At 48.3% G+C, this 17851-nt stretch overlaps 1 protein-coding gene across 1 annotated transcript; it reads left to right on the plus strand.

Moving 5' to 3' along the window:
- Nucleotides 1-563: 563 nt before the first annotated feature.
- Nucleotides 564-17260, plus strand: LOC118704869 (kinesin-like protein KIF22). Its single transcript, XM_036412912.2, has 14 exons — nucleotides 564-660; nucleotides 7808-8003; nucleotides 9941-10068; nucleotides 10157-10311; nucleotides 11244-11453; nucleotides 11530-11760; nucleotides 11886-12039; nucleotides 12152-12287; nucleotides 14381-14549; nucleotides 15354-15522; nucleotides 15858-15925; nucleotides 16659-16871; nucleotides 16974-17033; nucleotides 17119-17260. The coding sequence occupies exons 1-14, from the start codon at nucleotides 642-644 to the stop codon at nucleotides 17164-17166; spliced, it is 1956 nt and encodes a 651-aa protein (XP_036268805.1). The 5' UTR covers nucleotides 564-641; the 3' UTR covers nucleotides 17167-17260.
- The last annotated feature ends 591 nt before the right edge of the window (nucleotides 17261-17851 follow it).

Genomic DNA, 17851 nt, shown 5'->3' on the forward strand with positions numbered 1-17851 from the left:
GTGGCTCCGGCCTGGGGCTCCGCGATTGACGGACCGCAGGGCGGTCCCCGCGGCGCGGCCCCCGCGGCCCGCAGAGCCGCCTCGTCTCCGCGCCAAACAGCTGAGGAAACACCTCCACAACGTGAAGACTGTTCCCGGTCGTTTAGAATAATCCCGTTTCCACGCAACATTTTCCTTATTTACATCACCTCTTCTACCACAAAAATAGTATTCGGCGTAGGGAAATTTTTGGATAAATTGATAAAGTGCCTTCAATCACTGTGTGCCTGATTCGTACTAAAATTCGTAGTTATTTGAGGGGGGAAATGAGGCGAAATGTCTGCACTTACGCAAGTCTACGCCTCGAACCCGGGCGGCACTCAGCGGCTCCCCCAAAGGCCGCTGCCGCCACCGCCTCGGGAGCCCGGGTTCGCCCAGGGGCGCGGGCCGAGACCTCAACGGCTGCGAGGCTAACGTGCGCGCATGCGCTCCCAGGCGGGGACCCTTTTTCGTGCTGGACTTCTGGGCGAGCCCTAGAGGGCGGGGTAATTGCAAGGCTTCCGGCGGAGAATAGCCCTGATTGGTGGAGGCCAGAGAGGGCGGGGCACCGGGAAATTCGAATATGAGAGGCGGGTCTAAGGAGGCAGCTGAGGCGACGCGAGATGGCGGCGGCGACGTTAGGTACGTGAGCCGGGCCCGGGCTGGGAGGTGTGAAGCCTGGCGGGTGCCGTGCCAGTATCTGGCCCGGACTCCGGGGGTTGCCCCGGAGGGGTGGGGGGCACGGCGATCGTGGGAGCCGCAGGTCAGCCCACCTCTCTCTTTCCTTCTCACTGTTTCCTACTCTGCGCGGATCAGCACCCTCGGGCTGAGACCTGACTTTGGCACTTAAAGCCTCTTGTGAGCCCATTGACTGCAGTTTTCCTCTGTGAGCTTCAGTTACTGGTAAAATGAAGACGGTGATCCCATCTCGGGAAATTACGTGATAAGCGAGCGAAAAGTGGCAAACACTCCAACCGTGAGGACGAAAACATGGGAGCTGGATGTCGGTTTAGGGCCAAGGGTTCCGTATGGGATGAGTTGTTTGGGTGCGGGGAGATCCCTGGGAGAGACAGGAGGGCAGGCCGAGGGTTAGACGGACTGCAGCTGTGAGTTGACAGCATAAGCTGTGCCGAGAACACAGAAAAGGGAAATGAGGGGCTGTTGGTTTTTGTTTTTTTCCACTCTAGCCGTGGAGATCAATGCAGCTTTAGAGTTGGGGAGACTGTTAGGATAGTCAGAATCTTGTGTTTTTGTCTCTGCTCTCTTCCTGTGGACAGAGTTCTGGTCTGTGGCTGTTGGGCACCAGTCATTTCTTGGAGTCTCCTCACTGTCTGTCAGGCCCTGTGGAGAAGCAGTGTTGTTTAGTATAATAGAATGCCAAACACATGCCGAGCCCTTGCTAAGTACCAGGCACAGTTGTTAGCGTTATATGGTGATGGGTCACTTAGTGCTATTATTGTCTCTGTTTTACAGATGAGGAAACTGAGGCATAGATGGGTTAAATAGGCACCGTTAACACAACTGGTAAATATTGAATTCATACTCAGGCAGTCCACTCTAGAGCCCCTACTCTTAGCCATTACATCCAAGCACATAAAATTCCTGCTGTCTGAGCACAACCCGCTCTTACCCTCCCAAGACCCACTGTGTCTGGTGCATAGTAGGTATCATAAAAACACTTGAATGAATATGGTCGCTTCCCTAGAGGAGCTTATAATCTGCTTTAGTAGATAGTCATTTAAACATTTAATAACATGAAAACATTTAGTAGTCATTTAAACAAATAATAATATATAAATAGTCTGCTATAGAGAGTACAGAATCTGAAGTAAACCCTTGGGTATTCTGGAAGGACTTTTTAAGGAAGCAATATTTGAGGTGTGTTTCAAAGATTGGATAGGAGTTTTCTAGACTTTGGTGAAGCAAAAAGACTACCAAGTGATTTCTTTAAAAAGAGAGGCAAAAGGTGCTCAGTATAAAAGAGGAAAGAGTTAAGTACACGAAGCTTGGGAATTGTAGGAGAGGGGGAAATTAGAAGAAATAGCGACGCCCAACCTCAGCGCTGCTTTTCTGAACGGGAGAGACTCTTGTCCTGTAAGCAGTTGTTTCCAGGTGCCTCCTCCCTCCTCTCCTGGACCAGGAGTTTTGGAGGAAGAACGGCAGAGAGCCACTTGTATGATGAAAACAGAAAACGAACAAGTGAATACTTTGTTAGCATATTCATCACATCTTAATTTGTTCAAATACTCTCTGAGAGCCTACTCTGAGCTAGGCATTGGGGATGTAAAGGGAAGCAGAGTAAGATTTATTTTCACTCAGTGTACAGCTAGATGGAGAAAACAGACAAATACGCAGTTACAGTGGCGTGTGATTAATGCCCGGATGGGGGGTTACAGTGAGCTGTGGAAGCACCTAATTGAACCTTCAGGGGTCACTCGTTTTAGCAGGGAAGGCTTGTTAGAGGAAGGAAGGTGTGCAGATTTACCTCAATCACTTGGCGGGGGTGGGTGGACTGAGATATTCCAGGGAGCTAGAACAGCACATGCAAAGGCCCAAAGGTGTGAACCAACATCGTGTGTGTGGGAACTGAAGGAAATTCATTGTGGCTGAGCACTTACAGCAAGCATGTCAAACTTAAAGGCTAATAAGGGACAAATAAATAAGGTTTAAGTTCATGTGGGCCCCATCCCCCCCAAAAAAAATAAAGCTTCAATTTTCATAAAAACAGGTTTATTTTGATAGAGACAATCTGAATACAAAGGGCTGAAATAAATGAGTTATCATTAACATAAAATAATAGAACACTTAAATAAGTTAATATTTTTTTGTGAACATTAACTTACCAGACACTGAATACCTGCACAAATTAATAAGTGTAACACAAACCTATTTTTCTTCTCTGAAAGTGAAATATTTCCTGTTGCGCACACCAAACAAGTCAGTCCTAGACTAATGTGGCAATCCGCTGCTAAAATATTCGCTGCTAGTATTAGTGGAGAGGAATGGTGTACCAGCGTGTAAGGTGCATAATGGAAATGAAGCGATTATAATAATCAGCCATTAGTAAACGATTATAGTAATCAGCCAAAGTAGTTCATTATTAATAATTATGTATAATAGTATATTGTAAAAATTAAGTTTTACAAAATTTTTATTAAAATGTTTCTTACATACCATTATATTGGCTGGGCAGCAAAAATATCATTGTGGGCTGCTGTGCGGCCCGTGGGTCATGAGTTTGACATGCTTAGCTTACAGTGTAAGGAAGGAAGTGGAGAGAGTGATTTGAGGTGAGTGAGTCTAGAGGCAGAGACACCAGATGGGAAACTGTTGAGATGATGACCTTGGGATAAGCTTGTGCAGTGGGAAGAGACAAATGGCCTCATCTAAAAAGGTAGAATTGACTTATGTAATGAATAACGGACGTGGGGAATGAGAAAGTGAGTTAATCAAGATTCCCTCCTTTGGGTTGGTGCCTATCATTTCCGTTAGGGAGCACAGGAGAAGGATGACGTTGCAGAGAGATGGGGAAGAGTTCAGGTGAGGACAGGTGGAGTTCCAGGTACCTTCAACCCTGTAAGATGTCAGGGCAGCAGCTGGAATGTATCGATAGATCTGAAGTTCAGGAGAGAGCTCTAGTGTGGAGATGTCAGTTCATCAGCTTTAAGATGGGAATTAAAGCCGGGACCGGTTTGGCTCAGTGGATAGAGCGTCGGCCTGCGGACTGAAAGGTCCCGGGTTTGATTCTGGGCAAGGGCATGTACCTTGGTTGCGGGCACATCCCCGGTAGAGGGTGTGCAAGAGGCAGCTGATGGATGATTCTCTCTCATCGATGTTTCTAACTCTCTATCCCTCTCTCTTCCTCTCTGTGAAAAATCAATAAAATATATATTTTTTTAAAAAAGATGGAAATTAAAGCCGAAAGAGCAGGTGAAATGAATCCGAGTGGTGGTTTTCAACTAGAGGCAGTTTTGTTTTCCATGGGGAAACTTGTGTGGAGTCATTTTTGGTTGTTGAAATTGGGGAGAGGTGGACAAAATGCTATGGCATATGTGTTTAGTATGTGCGCCACATATCCCACAATGCATGGACAGCCCACCACAAGAATTATCCAAGCTGAGCTTCCCTGGTCTAGAGAGGACAGAATGAGCCTAGGAAAAACTTAAGAATAGCAGAAACTGGGAAGGGGTGAAGTGGCATGGAAACGAAGGGAAAAGTGTATTTCCCAAAGGAAAGCAGATCAGGGTGTTGAATTCTGCTGGGAAGTCAGAGATGAAGGGACGGAGCATGTCCACTAGATTCAGCAGTAAGGAGGCCATTGGTAACCCTGCTGAATCGTTAAGACAGATGCTAGTTGCTGCCTTGAGAAGTGAGTAGCAAGAGAAATAGCATAATAACAACACTAGCTAACATTTACTGAGAGCACTTGCTGCCAGCACTGTACTAAACATTGTATGTATATTTTTTCTTTGACTTGCAATCTTATGAGGATACTGTTATTTTTATATGTATATTGAGATACTGTTATTTTTATAAAGAGAAACAGTCTTCAAGACATTAAGCCTTCCTAAGGTCACACAGCTGGTAGGTGGGACTTGTCTCAGACTCCAAGGCCCACAGAGGAAGGACTGAGCTGGACTGGGGAATCATATAATGAACTTTGGGATTTGCCTTTCTTTGCAGTTTCCTCTGTCACTAACTAGCTGTTGACACGGGCAAGTTAGCTAACCTCAATTGATGTTTGCTTAATTGAAAAATGGGGGATATGCCCAGTGGATAGAGTGTCAGCCTATGGACTGAAGGGTCCTAAGTTCGATTCCAGTCAAGGGCATGTATCTTGGTTGCGGGCACATCCCCAGTAGGGATTGTATAGGAGGCAGCTGATAGACGTTTCTCTCTCATTGATGTTTCTAACTCTCTATCCCTCTCCCTTCCTTTCTGTAAAAAATCAATAAAATGTATCTTAAAAATAAAAATAAAAATGGGGGATAAATAGAAAACACTTACTGAGCTTTTACCAAGAACCAAGTACTTTTACGTGAATTACCTTATTTGTTGCCTTAATAACCCAAAGAGAAGGTATTTTTATTTTTTCCCATTTTACAGGTGTGGAAATTAAGGCATAGGAATAGATAATTATTTCTTTAGGTCAGTTAGTTGTAAGTGGTAGAGTTGGGATTTGAACACAGGCTGCCTTACCTCAAATAATGAACCTACCTGCTGTATTCTAGTTATTGCATTGGAATTTTATGTTATACTTCATTTAATTCTCATTAAGCCCTTCCAAGGCCCACCCCACACCCTTTTATAGACAAGGAAACTGGGGCAAATGGATGTTAAGTCATTTAATCAGGTTCACAAGCTTATTGAAAATTTAATTTCTAGTTGTTGCTGACTTTCAGGATTGCCATGAGGATCAAATTAAAACTACATGTGCTTAGCTAGAAGATGTCAATGGAAGAAAAGGGGGACCATATGTAATACTTTCAACAATAAAGATTTAAAAAATTAAATTAAATAAAACTACATGTGCTTGGTAAACCATAAATTGAGAAATGGTGCAATTAGCTTCATTTGTCAGGTGAAGGGACAGAGGCCTAGTTTTGAAATGAAATAGGCTACCTGCTTATGGGTAAGTCGTACTTATGCATAAGATGCTTTTTTCTAGCCTGGCCAGTGTGGCTCAATGATTGAGTGTCGACCTATGAACCAGGTGGACATGCCCAGGTTGCAGGCTCAATCCCAGTAGGGGTTGTGTAGGAGGTAGCCAATCACTAATGTTTCTCTCTCCCTGTCCTTTCCTCTCTAAAATCAATTTTTTAAAAAAAGATTTTTTTAGGGATAGTGTGTCCACCTTTTTGTCTTGCCGTTTCTGTTCTGGCCAACACATGCCAGCCTCTTGTCTTATATGAGGCCTCTGGCTCCCTGTTACCAGCAAAAATGTTTCAGAACTGCCAAGAACTTGCCGAGTTGGTAGACAATAGAGGCAATATGACATCTCATTAAAAGCAGGTTTTTGGAGGTGAAGATATCCAGGTTAGAATTTTGCTGTTACTGTTAACCACAGTATATCCTCCAACATAAATTAGAGAAATACCCTCCTCATAAGATTTTATTCTTTAGCTCATTCAATCCTCACAAAAAGGGGTGTTTTTCAGTTTTATATTTACGTGTTTTCTAATGATCCTCAATGTTTTTTGTAATGACTTAGATTGAATTACCGAAAGCATACTAAACAATGCTTACAGTAGAGAAGGATTGCATGTCAGTGCCTTTTGTAATCTGAACTGGGACAAAAAGAGGCTAGGGGCTGTCTCTCAACCACATCCCTTCCAAACAAAGATGTCCACAGTGCCATTCTTTAAAAAAACAAAAAACACAAACAAAAAAAACCATACACTACAGCATTATAGGACTGGGTACATAGAAAATAAACCTGTATAAAATCCCATCAAGAGAAGGCAATCATTAAGTTTGGTGTGTGTGTGTGTGTGTGTGTGTGTGTGTGTGTATGTATGTGTGTATTGTAAATCTCAGGTAAGAATGGTTTTAGGTGGGGAGCAAATATTCTCTTAATCCTTAGGACAACCCTGTCAATTCAAAGTGTGCCGCAGTAGTAGCAGCATTTGGAAGTTTGCTAAAAATGCAGAATCTCAGGCATTGCCCCAGGTATTGGAGCTAAATCTGTATTTTATTTCCCCCTTGATATTTTATCCATTGCTTTTTTTTTTTTTTTTTTTTTTTTTTTTTTTTTTGAGAGAGAGAGAGTAGAAGAAAGGGAGGGATGGAGAAGAGAGGGAGGGAAAGGGGGGGGAGAGAGAGAGAGAGATCGATTGGTTGCCTCCAGAATGTACCCCAACCGGGCCCAGGGATTGCACCTGCAACCCGCATATGTACCCTTGACCGGGAATTGAACCCAAGGCCCTTTGGTGTGCAGACCAACCAGTAACCACTAAGCAACACCAGCCAGGGCACTAAATATGTATTTAAACTAGATCTTTCAAGTTACTTGTGTTACAGTCTACACCCGTGGACCTACTTAAAGAGGATGGAAGGAACTGAGGCCAAGTTTGGGGCCATCCACAGCCTGGCCAAGGTAGAAAAGGACTTCTCCCAAAATGAGCTGTGGCTACTGGCCCTTCCAATAGTAACCCCAAGGCTCGAGCCTCCAGGCCTTCTTCCGTGTCCTTGGTTATGGCGGTCTCTACTCTTCTCAGATACTGGATTTGTTTTGCTTTTAGGCTATGCTGCTTCCTCTGTTGAAGAGCACAAAGGACAGTGCTATAGTATAGGCTGTGATATAAAGTTATTATCACATGGCCCCAGGTATAAAGTACCAAGGTGCTCACAGGAGCTGCTACACCTCTCCGAACTTCATTGATAAAATGGGACTATCTTTCAGGAACACCATATGTGTCTGGCAGGTAGTCAGTGCTTAATAAATGTTAATGCTGGCTGAGTACACGATAGTCCCTGACCCGTATATAATTTCTCACCTCCAGTCTCCTCACCATACTCTGCCTGAAACCGTGTGTTTGATTCTTCTTTTTTTCTTCCATCCTGCCTTGCCGGCTCTCCAAGAGGTCTCAAGCTTTCACACCTCCACGCTTTTTGCACATGCCATTCCTTCTACCTGGAATGCTTGGCAAGCTCCTATTCATCCTTCAGAGCTCAGCTGTGCCAGATACCCCTCCTCTAACACTCCTATCCTTACCTCTCAGCAAAGCTGGCCCCTGCTTCCTCTGTACAGTACCATACTTCATGCTGAAACGTCTCTTCTCTCCTCCAGGAGCTGGTCGCTGTCGCCTAAGCAAGGTGGGAATTGTTCGGCGCCCGCCTCCAGCTCGAGTAAGGGTGGCTGTGCGACTGAGGCCATTTGTAGATGGAACATCTGGAGCAAATGATACCCCCTGTGTACGGGGCCTGGACAGCTATTCTCTAGAGATTGCCAACTGGAGGAACCACCAGGAGACTCTCAAATACCAGTAAGGTTCAGGCAATCTTCTTTCCATCCCTCTCCGAGGCCTGCTCACATATCACTTACCCACATAGTTTCTCAGAGCCTCTTCTTCAGGATTCTCGCTTCTTCCTTAGCACTGCTTTGTTCCCCACATCTTCATTTGTTCATTCAGAAAATGTTCCCAGGTGCCCATTGTGATGGGTGCTCTGTGGGATACTGTACTGTGGGGAAAGACGGGCTGAATCAGACATACATTGCTGTTCAGAGTTTTGTGGGGGAAATCAACACAAAGCAGGGAAGGAGCAACGAAGGTAAGCAGGAGACCCCCCAACTAGGATCTGGGGGAGGCGTGGGAACGGTTGGGGGAACATTAATCAGCCAACCAACCCAGGCTATAGCTGGGTGGTGTCAGATTTAAGGTTCAGACTCCTTGCCCTGTCATCCTAGGCCAGAAGGTGACAAACTATAGCCTGCAGGAGTTTGACCAGGAGTCTTCTTTATAATAAAACTTAATCAGGACATAGCCATGCTCATTTATTTACATACTAGAGGCCCAGTGCATTGATTCATGCACCGGTGAGGTCCCTCAGCCTGGCCTGTGGGGATTGGGTCGATACCAGCAGTCTGATATCTCCCTAGGGGTCTTGGATTGCAAGAGGGCATAGGCCAGGCCGAGGGACCCTAGTACAGATATAATATCTAGTATGCATATAGGATCTTTGGTTAATCTCTTCTTGCCCTCCCTCATCCCCCCACTCTGAGATTCATCAGTCTGTTCCATGTTTCCATGTCCGTGTGTTAAGCGTCTGCTTCCTGGTGGTCAGTGCTCATCAGAGCTACTGGTCAAACAGTTGGATACTTAGCATATTAGCTTTTTATATATACATAGACTAGAGGCCTGACATACAAAATTCGTGCACGGGCATGGGGTGTGTTGGGGGGAGATTGGTGCTCAAGGTGGGGAACTCAAGAAAGGTGCAGAGGCACACTACATGGAGGGGGCAGTCTGAGGACCAGGTTCCAACATCATTCGCTGTGGTGCCCAGCCATCTTACCTGTGGATGCAGTTCCCATGGCAACGAGCAGCGGTGGGCAGGGTTCAAGCCCAGTTCCAGGGGCGCTGCTTTCCCGGCCCCCACACCCAGCGCCTGGCGGGACTCCCCTGCCTGCGGTGCTGGCCTTGGGTGTCGCTGTTTCGTCCTCCCCTTCCTTGTGGTCCCCAAACCACTGGGACCTGAGGCCAGCCAGGGCAGCAGCTCTTCTTGGGGATCGGGCTGCACAGCCATGCTGGCAGTCCCCGGGCGCGGCCGTAGCAGCTGGGGAGATGGAAGTGCAGTGGCTGGACCTGCCAGGGCTCCCTGCTGCTGCCCTCCGCCAGAACTCGGGGCTTGGGAGGCTACAGTGTACGCATTGCTGCCTTTATCACCGCCACAACTCCAGCTGAGTTGCTGCCTACCGTGCTCCCCTCTTCAGTTCCTCCTCCAATTGGGGGTCAGGTCGGCCCCACCCCCCAATCGACCCTCCACCCCTGCCAGTCGCCTCTCTGCCCACTGGCACCTGCCTTGGCTGGCCTGGCATTCAGTCTATTTGCACATTAGGCTTTTATTATATAGGATTGTCTAAAGCTGTTTTCCAGTGTAAGGATAAGAGTACTTGTGAAAGGAACATATGGCCCACAAAGCCTATATTTACTATCTGGGCTTTTTTTCTGTGTGTGTGTGTGTGTGTGTGTGTGTGTATCCATCTCACCAGACTGCAGAACTCCCAAGAACAGAGGCATCAGATTCATCTCCATATTCCTGACATCAGTACAGGGACTGGATGAAACAGGTGTTCAGTTGGTGCTTTCAAGGGTCTTTGTGTGAGAAAGGGATAGACTTTAAATCTGAGGCCAGTATTATCCTCTAGGTCTGGGTGAAATTGGAACTGTCCATTAATTCCCTCCGTTCTTCCTGCCTGCAGGTTTGATGCCTTCTATGGAGAGGGGAGTTCTCAGCAGGACATCTATGCAGGATCAGTGCAGCCCATCCTAAGGCATTTGCTGGAAGGGCAGAATGCCAGTGTGCTTGCCTATGGGCCCACAGGGGCAGGTGAGGAAGCCAGATGAGGAACAGCTATGGGCTAGAGAGGGCTTCAGAGTGGGGCGGGAAATCTCACAGCTCTCTCATTCTTTCCCAGGGAAGACGCACACAATGCTGGGCAGCCCAGAGCAGCCTGGAGTGATTCCCCGGGCTCTCATGGACCTCCTACAGCTCACCAGGGAGGAGGGCGCGGAGGGCCGGCCCTGGGCCCTCTCTGTCACTATGTCCTACTTAGAGATCTACCAGGAAAAGGTGAGGCCCTGCTCTGGTTGGGGAGGAGAGAGAGAAAGGGTCCAAGTGAAACTTAGTTCTAGAACATAAGTTTTGCTGTATCAAGGATTTTAAACCTGGAAAGAACCCTAACCGGTTTGGCTCAGTGGATAGAGTGTCCGCCTGCGGACTGAGGGGTCCCAGGTTCAATTATGGTCAAAGGCATGTATCTTGGTTGTGGGCACATCTCCACGGGGAGGAGGAGGAGAGGTTATGTGTACAGGAGGCAGCTGATCAATGTTTCTCTCTCATTGATATTCCTCTCCCTTCCTCTCTGTAAAAAATCAATAAAATATATATTTTAAAAACCTGGAAAGAGCCCAGCTGGTGTGGCTCAGTGATTGAGTGTCGACCTATGAACCAGGAGGTCACAGTTTTTTTTTTTGTTTGTTTTTTTAAATATATTTTATTGATTTTTTACAGAGAGAAAGAGAGAGGGGTAGAGAGTTAGAAACATCGATGAGAGAGAATCATCGATCAGCTGCCTCCTGCACCCCCCCCACTGGGGATGTGCCCACAACCAAGGTACATGCCCTTGACCAGAATCAAACCCGAGACCCTTCAGTTCGCAGGCCGACGCTCTATCCGCTGAGCCAAACCAGTCTCGGCCAGGAGCTCACAGTTTAATTCTCAGTCGGGGCACATGCCTGGGTTGCAGGCTCAATCCCCAGTGTGGGGCGATTTGCAGCAGGCAGCTAATCAGTGATTCTATCTCATCATTAATATATGTATCTCTCATCTCCCTTCCTCTCTCTAAAATCAATAAAAATATATTTTAAAAAGAAACACCTGGAGAGTGGTTGGGGTAGCAGATGGTACAACTTTGAGAATCCTGCCGAGAGAAGGAGACTGATCCCCAGAAAGTGAGCTGTGTGTGTCTAGAAAATTGGCCCTCTCTCTCACTGCTCCACTAGGTGATAGATCTCCTAAACCCTGCATCTGGAGACCTGGTGATCCGAGAAGACTGTCGAGGAAACATACTGATTCCGGGCCTCACACAGAAGCCCATCACTAGCTTTGCCGACTTTGAGCAGCACTTCCTGCCGGCCAGTCGAAATCGGACGGTAGGACCCACTCGGCTCAACCAGCGCTCCTCGCGCAGTCACGCTGTGCTCCTGGTGAAGGTGAGGCCCACCGATGGGTGAGGACTTGGGAAGCCCCTTCGGCCGGAGCTAAGCGGGGCCCTTGTCTTTTCCCCAGGTGGACCAGCGGGAACGCTTGGCCCCGTTCCGTCAGCGGGAGGGGAAGCTCTACCTGATCGATTTGGCTGGCTCAGAGGACAACCGGCGAACGGGCAACAAAGGCCTGAGGCTGAAGGAGAGCGGAGCCATCAACTCCTCGCTCTTCGTATTGGGCAAGGTGGTGGATGCGCTGAACCAGGGCCTCCCGCGTGTGCCTTACCGGGACAGCAAGCTCACCCGCCTCTTGCAGGTCAGGCCGCCCGTATCAGGGCAAGGGAGGGTCTTGGGCCTCCTGGGGGTTTGGGAAACAACAGGCAAGAGATGGAAACATGGGGCCTTCTGACCAGTCCATCCTGCCCAATCCCCATCCCTCAGGACTCTCTGGGTGGCTCGGCCCACAGCATCCTCATTGCCAACATTGCCCCCGAGAGATGCTTCTACCTAGACACAGTCTCTGCACTCAATTTTGCTGCCAGGTCCAAGGAGGTGATCAACCGACCTTTTACCAATGAGAGCTTACAGCCTAATGGTGAGGAGAGGGGTTGGCAGGAGTGGAAAGGCCGGTCTGGACAATTGGGGGTTTGCTAAATCTACCAAGCAGTAGCACAGAGGCTGACATACCCCCCACCCCATTTTCCTAGTCTTGGCACCTGTGAAACTGTCTCAGAAAGAACTGGTAGGCCCTTCAGAGGCAAAGAGAGCCCGAGGCCCTGAGGAAGAGGAGGTTGAGAATCCTGAGCCCCTGGCACCTCCAGCCTCTGCTTCTCAGAAATTCAGGTGAGCAGATGGGGAGACCTTGGGCATATTCCCTTTCCTGTTGTGTCTGGTTGGGTGCAGAGCAGCAGTGAGTTGAGCCCATCAGACCCTTGATCTGTGAACCTGTTCCTCTGGTGCTTCTGCCTGGGTCCTCCAGAGGCTTCCTACTTGAGCTCCTAGCTCCCCCCCCCCCCCCCCCCTTTCCGCAAAAACATCATATTTGGGGGCAGCTGTTTCAAGGACAGGTACTTTGGCTTCTGGCTCAAGGAGTAATCTGGGTCAGGTCTTTTCAGGTCCAGAGGATTAGAGCAAAGCAAAGGAGACAGAGATGAAGAGCTGTGTCTCGCTGAGACCTCAGTCTGTGTTAGAGTCCAGTCTCTTCATGACTCTCCAAGGAGCCAGTTGTTGTCATAGCATTCCCCTGCTTCTACCTTCAATCCAAACGAAGCTTCTCTAAACTGAGTCTCTTCTGTGGATGTTCTCTCCCCAGCCCCCAGTTCTGATACCCTTGTGGGCCAGTATGCACTAGGCCTCAGGTCACCTTTGTTTCATGGGCCTTGCTTTCTATGTCTCGCCACCTGCCCTCCTAACTCCAAGGAGCCAGTTGCAGTTTTAATATTGCTGTTTCTTCTGAGCCTTCTCTAAACTTGTACTGAACAGAAGTAAGTAAGGAGGCCAAGGATTAGTGCCCCAGGGGGCTGTTGTAGCTGAGGAAGGATGACATACATAAAAATGTGCTTGCTCTAGCCAGTTTGGTTCAGTGGATAGAGCGTTGGCCCATGGACAGAAAAGTCCTGAGTTCAATTCTGGTCAAAGGCATGTACCTCGGTTGCAGGCTCAATCTCCTGGCACTGGTTGGGGCCTATGCAGGAGGTAACCAATTGATGTAACTCTCTCACATTGATGTTTCTCCCCCTCCCTTCCACTCTAAAAAAAAAAGGAAAAATGTGCTTGTTCACTCAGAAACACATCTCTCAATCTTGTCTTCTCAAGCCATTTGTCAACAGTCCCCTCTTCTATGTGCACAAACTCAGAAACATATATACTTGCACATCTGTATCACATGTGAACAGGCAAGGTCTCTGCCAAGTAGGCATTCTAAGGGTGAGCACAGAGATGGGACACATCAGACCTAGCAGACCCTGACCTCAGAGGGCTCACATTTTAGTAGAGGAAATCAGACAGGAATATCAGTACATGATATGAGAAGGTAGTACAGAGTATAGTAAGCATGGAGAAGTTGCTTGTTCTGTGAGAGCTAGGAAGGAAGGAATGGCTTCTAACGTTCATATCTCCTGATCCTGTTCTTCTAGGTAATCGTACACACAGAACAGGGCAATCCCTGTGGCTGAGGAGCTAGTTCAGTGTAGGAAAGAAGATGCACAATCAAGTTGGGCGTCATGAGAGAGGTGGCTTCAAGTTCACTTTGATAATTGAGATCAGATGTGAGGGGAAAATTCAGACAGAAGGGACAGATGTTAGGCATTGTAATGCTCAGGACTGTACTTGAATAGGCCTTTCCTGCTGCCCTCAGGAGAAAGCCTCGACATTTGAGGTCTTCAGTGGCTTTCAGAGCCCTGTTGGAGATGACTTCCTCTGCTTCCCTGATTGCTCCTCCAAATGGATAGGCACATAGGCTCCGAATTCCTGTGTTCATTAAATGCTTGTTCTCGCCCAGCTGGTGTGGCTCAGTGGTTGATCACTGACCCATGAGCCAGGAGGTCATAGTTCAATTCCTGGCAGGGCACATACCCAAGTTGTGGACTTGGTTCCCCAGGATGGGGTGTTCAGGAGGCAGCCGATCAATGATTCTTTCTCATCATTTTTTTTTTTTTTTTTTGATGTTTCTATCTCTCCTTCTCCCTTCCTCTCTCTGAAATCAATAAAATATTTTTAAAAAGCTTGTTTTCATCTGATCTGGTATTCCTGAGAGATAGTGATCTATCTCCATACTGCACACAGAGAGTTTGGATGATTTGCTCAATTATCCAACAAGTTAACACCAGACTTCTGGAACCACATAGAACACCAAGTTAAGGCACAATGAGGAGAATCCTGTTGCTGCAGAGGGTGATGAGAGAAGTAGGCGGGGAGTAACCTCTTTGTCTGCTCAGCTCCCTACAGAAGCTAAGTAGCATGGACCCAGCCATGCTGGAGCGCCTCCTGAGCTTGGACCGTCTGCTGGGCTCCCGGGGGACCCAGGGAACTCCTCTGCTGAGCACCCCAAAGCGAGAGCGAATGGTGCTCATGAAGACAGTGGAGGAGAAGGATTTGGAGATTGAAGTAAGTGTTAGAAAGGTGGGGGCTGGGATCCCCGTTTCCCTTGAGAAGCAATCTGAGGATCTTCAGATAAGGAAGGACACTGAAAGGCTAGAACTAGCATCCAGTTTTCACCCACCACCTGAGTCCTTCTGTTTTTTCAGCTTCTGTTTGGATGTCTTTAGCATGGCTTAGGTTTGAAAAATGAGATCAGATGTGTGTAAGAGGGGGATGGGAGAGGGAATTATAGGGAAAAGAAACAAATGGTCCTAGCTGGTTTGGCTCAGTGAATAGAGTTTTGGCCTGCAGACTGAAGGGTCCCCGGTTCAAGTCCGGTCAACATGCCTAGGTTACAGGTTCGATCCCCATTAGGGGGGCATGCAGGAGGCAGCCAATCAGTGATTCTTCTCATTAATGTTTTTCTCCCTTTCCCTTCCTCTCTCAAATCAATCAAGATTTTTTTTTTTTTTTAATAAAAGGGACAAAAAATAAAATAAATGGGAAAAATGTAAGATGTTGCCATTTTGGAAAACCTAGTAATCAAATTAGAACTCTGAATAGTCCCTCCTTTTAGTATTTTAAAAAGGCTTGCTCCATCTCTGAGCAGCTCTAATCATTAGAAAGCCCTTAATTGGGCTCCAATTGTCTCCTGGTAGCTTCCATTGGCCCTCACCCTGCCCTCTAGGCCAGCAGTCCCCAGCCTTTCAGACCTCACAGACCACTGCTCTAGGGCCTTGGAGCCCTGCAGACTCACTTTCCTAATCCACTCCTTCAAGTTGCCCTAAAGTTGGTTCTGGGTCACATCTCTCCCTTATCCTTTCCCAACAGAGGCTTAAGTTGAAGCAAAAAGAACTGGAAGCCAAGGTGCGGGCCCAGGAAACTGTGGACCCAAAAGAGAAAGAGAATTGCTCTCCCACAATGCCCCGACCTCTTGCCCGCCGCACAGTCACAGTGGCTAAGCCCCTCAAAAAGGCTGTGGTGCTCCCCCTACAATTGAGTAAGTTTGGTTCTGGGGGCCAGCCAGAAGGACACAGATAACCGATTTCAGGAGGGAGGAGGGTTTGAAACAGTATGAGGAGGGTCTGAAATAGATCTGATTCTCTGCTCTCAGGCATTTAGTACCATGGGGTAGACTGACAAATGCATGATGGATTACAAGACCAGCTGAGATCACTTTCAAATACTGGCCTAAGAAATGTCATGTGGAAACACAACAAAAGGAGAGCTTAACTTGGGGTGGAGGGGAACTGGGGAATCGGAAATGGGAGAACCAAGTGGCTATCGGGGAGGGTGAAAAGTAGCTTCTGTAATGACTCCACTTCTTTCTTTCAGTTCAGGAGCAGGCAGCATCCCCAAATGCTAGCATCCATATCCTGAAGAAGAAAAGCCGCAAGAGAAAGGTCAGAGTAGCTGGAGGCTTAGGTTATACTTACAGCCTCGAAGTAAGGGAGGGAGCAATGGCCATGGAATCACATGACCTGTCGGAACATTAATCAGCTATTTACAACTCTTCCAAGTTGCTTATGGTCTAAATACAGAAGTAACTCACAGGACATTTAGGATGAATTGTAGTGTTATACATGTACTTAGCAGAGTGGTTTTCTATTATTTTTACTTTCCTTCCTTCCTGAAAGCTCTCACACTCAGTAACTACTTAGCTAGTATGGTATGTATGTATCCCTGGTCCTGCCCTTTATAAGTACGAGCCCATGTAGGGAAACAATGACTTAAACATGGGAGAAATGAAACAACAGTGAAGAACTACCTAAAAACGGAGATGGCTGGGGGAGGTGCCACTTATTACCTACCTTCTATGTGCTTTCCTAGCTGTGAAAAAGAGCTGGTTCTTTTTTAGAAATCTGGCCCCTCTATGTGCTTTATGTTCATTGACTCATTTGACCTTCACAGCGATTCTATTAACCATTCTTTCACAAGTTGCATAAAATGAGGATAAGATCAGTGACCAGAGGGAAAAGTTCTTGGTCAGACATTTGACAGGAGGGAAAGAGGCTGGAGAGGGCGGGGAAGGTAGTTGCTGTTAGGCTGCTATCCTTGGCAGAGGAGTCCAAAGCCTGCAGTGGGCTGAGCAGCAAACTCTGCTGGTTTTGTCATTCACCTCTCCCTACCTCACAGTTGGAGGGCCTGGATGCCACAGAGTCCAAGGAAAAGGCTGAGGACTGCTGGGAGCTACAGATCAGTCCAGAGCTACTGGCCCAGGGGCGCCAAAAAATATTAGATATGCTGAATGAGGGCTCAGCCCGGGACCTGCGCAGCTTGCAGCGCATTGGCCAAAAGAAGGCCCAGCTCATCGTGGGCTGGAGGGAGCTCCATGGCCCCTTCAGCCAGGTAATGGCCCAGGGAGGGCAGCACTAGAATGGAGTTGGGTGGGTTAGGGAGAAGGAACCTGGTACGCCATAGACCACTTGCCCATGGCTGTTGTCCTGCCAGGTGGAGGACTTGGAACGTGTGAAGGTCATGTCAGGGAAACAGCTGGAGTCTTTCCTGAAGGTGAGCCCAAGGCTTGGCCCGGCGCCCTCCCCGGCCTGTGCCCTGCCCCCAGCTCTAAGCTGTTTTCCCTTCTCTCCTGTTGCAGGCGAACATCTTGGGCCTCGCCGCGGGCCAGTACGGCAGCCCCTCCTGACTGCCAACTCCTCTCGTCACTTTGCCTTTTTCTTTTTTTTCTTTTCCAGTCGTTGTATAACCGCTTTTTGTATAAATACAATTTTAACTCCGTTGCTTCAGCCTGGTTCTTGAGGCTATGGGGGTGGGGCCAGTATAGTTGCCCTTGGGACGGCCACAAGCTCTGCTGTAACTTTTTGGGGCGCCATCTTTGGGAAAACATGAAGCAGCACAGGTTTGTGAGTAAACTTGGAGGAGGAAGGGACGGTGGCCCATTGGAAACAAAAAGCCGAAGCCGAAGCCTGAGGACAACAACCGTTAGGCGGGCGCGCGCTTTGAGTTTAGCTCCGCCCATCCGTGCCCCTGGCGCGCGCTCCCCTTTCCGCCCGCTCCTCGACAGCGGTTTTGTGCGCGTGCGCGCGAAATAACGGCCGCCGCCGGTGGAGGGGGGGGCACACTCTTTTAAGTGGGGGGAGAGCGGCCACCGTCTCCCGCGCGCCCACCACCTGCGCCATCACCAGCCAATCAGCGGCCGTCTCAGGGGTCTCACGCTGGGGACGGCTCGGGCTGCTGGGCGGCTCCTCCAGTCCCTCCTCCCGCAGAGTCCCTCTCCGACCTCCCCCTCCCGCCGCCCCGCGCGTGCTCGAGCTCGCGCCCGCTCCAGCCTCTTGTGTGTCCCTCGCGCCCCCCGCCCGCCCTCCCCGCGC

The sequence above is a fragment of the Pipistrellus kuhlii genome, unplaced genomic scaffold (assembly GCF_014108245.1).
Source record: "Pipistrellus kuhlii isolate mPipKuh1 unplaced genomic scaffold, mPipKuh1.p scaffold_m20_p_48, whole genome shotgun sequence".
Lineage (NCBI taxonomy): Eukaryota > Metazoa > Chordata > Mammalia > Chiroptera > Vespertilionidae > Pipistrellus > Pipistrellus kuhlii.